General features: G+C 47.3%; 1 protein-coding gene across 1 annotated transcript; it reads right to left on the reverse strand.

Moving 5' to 3' along the window:
* Positions 1 to 1,189: 1,189 nt before the first annotated feature.
* KCNB1 (potassium voltage-gated channel, Shab-related subfamily, member 1) lies at positions 1,190 to 3,214 on the reverse strand (the record flags this gene model as incomplete). The annotated part of the gene is made up of 1 exon (XM_010135766.1): positions 1,190 to 3,214. A coding segment is annotated over one exon (2,025 nt), but the record flags the coding sequence as incomplete, so codon positions are not given.
* Positions 3,215 to 4,246: the final 1,032 nt, after the last annotated feature.

The raw sequence follows: 4,246 nt of genomic DNA on the forward strand, positions 1-4,246 counted from the left end.
CTGCAGGAGCCGCTCCCGCCTGACCTCCTCGTGAGAGCGAGCACAGCCAGGCCCGGGGCGGGTCGCTAACGGAGCCTTCTTTTTGCATATTTATGTAACGCTTGCATATCTTCCACCGCGCCCCTCGGGCGCAAAAAGCTTCAGACCGACCGGTTCCTCTCCTACGCCAAGGGCGAGACTTTGGCCGATGCCTGGAGTCAGCACGCGGGCGGGAAGGGGAGCCCAGGGAGCCATCCCGGCACCCCGGCACATGCCGCCGCGCCCGGCCGTCCCCATGGGGCAGGGCAGCGAGCACCTCCCTTCCGCGGAAGGGTAGGGCGAGAGCTGAGCTCTCCTTCCAGCCCTACGCTCCCCGGCAGCGGGAAGGGGGTCTGGCTGCGATGCCTCCGGAGAGTCCTGCTTCTGCATGGCTCCTTCACACCTTCCCAGCGTGGGCTGTGGGGCCCCGGGGGCCACGCGCTGGCCCTGGGGTAGGTACCGACTTTTAGCAGAGGGTAAGTGCAAGTTTCACTATGTCCTAGGGGATGTTTGGAGTTAGATACAAGTGGTGCAACTCACCCTGCTGATACTTCAAAAGAAAACGTCAGGTCCTACAGGATGTCGTATTATTAAACACACACAGAGCATTTCAGTAATTGGTTTCCCTAGACTGTTATTTGTTTTAAATGGTTTTCACTTGGATTTTCCAATAAAAGCAAGTGTTCCCTGTTACCTTTAGACATAATATCCATCAGAGAAAGCTGTAGATGGGGAACAGCTGCCCTGAAGCAGTGAGCATTGTGTTTTTGATAGCTTTATACCAACCCCAGCAATTTATTCCAGAGTTCAGATCTGGCTGCCTTGGCATCCTTTATGGAACTAATGCAAATCAGATATTAATATTTCCAAAAGGAGCTCGAGCGTTCGAGGGGAATGGATGGATATTTGGTCACATTGGCTTCACTGGACAACATGAAAGGAGATCAATGTGTGATCATGATTTGCAATCCTTATTTTTGACTGATGTGGGCAACGTCTTTAGAGTTGTTTCAGAGAAGGACATTTTCACAAACCCACACTGGACCTCCCCCAGACTTTTAGAAACAGGTGGCTTGTTTCAGCCAAGTTCATGCCATGCAGAAGCTCTTTTTTTTGTGTTGATTGTAAAGATATTCCTTTAAACTTTCAGTAAGTTCTTTTGGAGCCCATCTCAGATGCTTTGATCATGTGTGTTAGCATGTCCTCCAGTGCCTGGTAATACATGGACTTCTGGGGAAATGTGGTTTTCTAGTCTGACTGTCTCCTGATTGCCCTGGGTTCTTCCAGTGATACCTTCCATAGAGTAAATGCAGTTTTGCCCTATCAGCTTAGGGGAGGTGGGTAACGCAGCAGCTTCTAGATGGTTCTTCTCTGTTCTATAAACATTGTCCTTTTGCTTTAGATAGCCACTGTTTGTAACATTGTACTTGGGACTCACATTTCCGGGCGGACTTGAATCATAAACCAGCTGACCTTCATCATCAGTGTCAGCATCTATGTATTTGTGTATACCAGCATCATGGAAGTTGAAAGCTATGGCTGTCTGCGTCTCTGGTGACTTCGGGGGCGTCCTTGCACTTGCAGTTGTGTAGATCGAGGTTTCTGGGCTCATGAGAGATCTGTCAGAGAGTAAGGAAGCATCTGTGGCAGCAGCAGCAGCAGCTCCCCGGCTCTTGAGAGGGCCTGGATATATTCTCAGTACATTTGATGCCGGTACTAATGTGCTGGTGTCCTCTTCCATGAAGTTGACTTTCAGAGACCTTAGTTTTAAAGGGTTACTGGCCTTTATGGAGCTTTTGGGACTTTCTATGAAAAAAGCAGAACGGTGGCTGCCTTCGGAACTCGGGTTCGTTTCCACGAATCTGGCACCACTCCCCTCTGGCCTGCTCTGTTCCTGAATCACGTTAATGCCACCTTTGCAGGGAAGGGTAGAGAGCGGGCTGTGGGAAAACCTCCCAGAGTCAGGGAACTCTGCTGCGCAACTTATGAAGCTGTCAATGCTGGACATGCTCCTCATGTCAATGATCCCGTCAGTGCGGGTCGTCAGCAAGGGCACCATAGGGCCAGGAAGGGTTTCCATTTCTAGCTCTTCCTTTTGCTTTCCAGATTGACTTGACTCTTTAGTATTGAGGTTTGGCTGTGACTGAGTCTTTGCCATTTTGTTATACATGTCCTCTAGCTGTTGGACATTCAGGTGCTGCGGACTTGAAGACGACCTGGCTTTTTCTGGCGATCCTTGTTCCTTAGTTTCAAAAGATTTACTAGAGCTAGTTTCAGAGAGTGTTCTCTTGGTCCATTTCCATTTGCTGGGAGATAAATGATTGTCCTGAACTTTATCCTTTTTGGTTATGCTTTCTCCATTCTTTTCAACCACAATGTCCATGAGTTCTATACTACGGGCAAACGCATCCTTCATGTTCATGGAAACAATACTGCCATTCCTTTTGGCTCTTTCAAGAGCTTCCCTACGTTTAATGGCTTTCTCCTGCCTCTTCTGCTCTTTGTAGAACTCAGAGAAGTTATTGACAATAATTGGGATGGGAAGAGCTATCACCAGCACTCCAGCAATGCAGCACAGTCCTCCTACTATTTTACCTAAAAGTGTTTTGGGGTAGATGTCTCCATAGCCTACTGTTGTCATGGTGATTGTTGCCCACCAGAAAGAAGCTGGGATGCTCTTGAATTTTGTATCATCCTCGTCCTTTTCTGCAAAAAACACTAAACTGGAAAAGATCATAATGCCCATGGCCAAAAACAAGATGAGTAATCCAAGCTCATTGTAACTCCTCCTCAGGGTAAACCCCAAGGACTGTAAACCCGTTGAGTGTCGGGCAAGCTTTAGAATCCGGAGTATCCTCATAATCCGAAATATCTGGACCACCCGTCGAACATTTTGGAACTGAAGTACACTTTTATTGGATTCTGTGAGGAAGATGGTGACATAGTACGGTAAGATAGCTAGCAAATCGATAGCGTTCAGCGGGCCTTTGAAAAACTTCCACTTCTTAGGCGAGGATAGGAACCGCAAGAGGTATTCCATTGTAAACCATGCAATGCACACCGCTTCCACATGGGCAAGTTGAGGATTATCTGTGGTCTGCCCAAATTCATCCATGCCTTGTAGTTCAGGAAGTGTGTTAAGGGACAAGGCAATTGTAGATAGTACAATAAACATGATGGAAATGATTGCCAAAATCTGGAAAGGAAAGAGAAAACAGTGAGTTCATCTCGGAATATATTACGGTGTCTCTCACTGCCATTAACGCATGGCTGTATTTCCACTTAACGCACGTCAGGGGTAATTTTGCTCTTAGTGCACAGAAGTCAGATAACCAATTCATCCGGAGGAGATTTTATTTTGGAAGTTGCTTCAGTTACGTCAGATGCAGAGATAAAGCATCTACTGCGACTCCTGTGCCTTCGTCTCTGTGTAGTCAAGGAACACGTACCAAGCAGTCAGGATGCCAGGAAGGCTGTGAAGCAGTTCACAGCAGGAGCTTTTGATTAACTACTAATTAGGTGCCCAACAAAGCCCATATGGACAGCAAGCTCTGCAATCTAAGCAAGAAGGAATGCAATTGTAATGCAGGATTCCATCAGAGCGATGTCCTCCATTTAACGCACAGTTACAGCTGTAATTTTGGATGCCTATGGCTAATTACAGAGATGTGTGTACAATTCTACTACGTATAAGCATACAAGAAATACACTTTTTTAATGACTCATCTCTAATTTGAAACTTGACAATTGTGAAATACCTGAAAAGTTCAGCAAACTTTGAGCTCTGAGCTACTCTGCACGCGACAGACTGGCCATCCCAGCCCCCCATCACAGCCAGGGGAAAGAGGAAATTCCTCCAGGCAAAACGAACTGCGCAACACCGAGACAGAGACAGTGGAGGCAGGGCAGGTCCAGCCTCTGGAGAGCTCATCCACTATCAGAAACCAGAGGGCTACAGAGTACAGAGGAGGAGGGTCTGCAGTGAGCAGCCCCCCTAAAACCCCACATAGATCTGATCAGATCTGGGGCCAGCGATCCTGGGCAGAACCAGAAAGCAGGAAGTACTAGATGGTGTATTTGCAGCTTTCAGATGGCGTAGGCAGGCTGTCCTTCCATACCTGTTTTTATATAGACATTAATGCTGTGCTTCCTAGCTTTCCCTAATTACATCTTCTTTGAAAGTCATTTTAGGGAGGTTTTAGAGCTGACAGACAATTTGAAGAGTGTT

This window comes from Buceros rhinoceros, unplaced genomic scaffold (genome assembly GCF_000710305.1).
Source record: "Buceros rhinoceros silvestris isolate BGI_N320 unplaced genomic scaffold, ASM71030v1 scaffold1595, whole genome shotgun sequence".
Lineage (NCBI taxonomy): Eukaryota > Metazoa > Chordata > Aves > Bucerotiformes > Bucerotidae > Buceros > Buceros rhinoceros.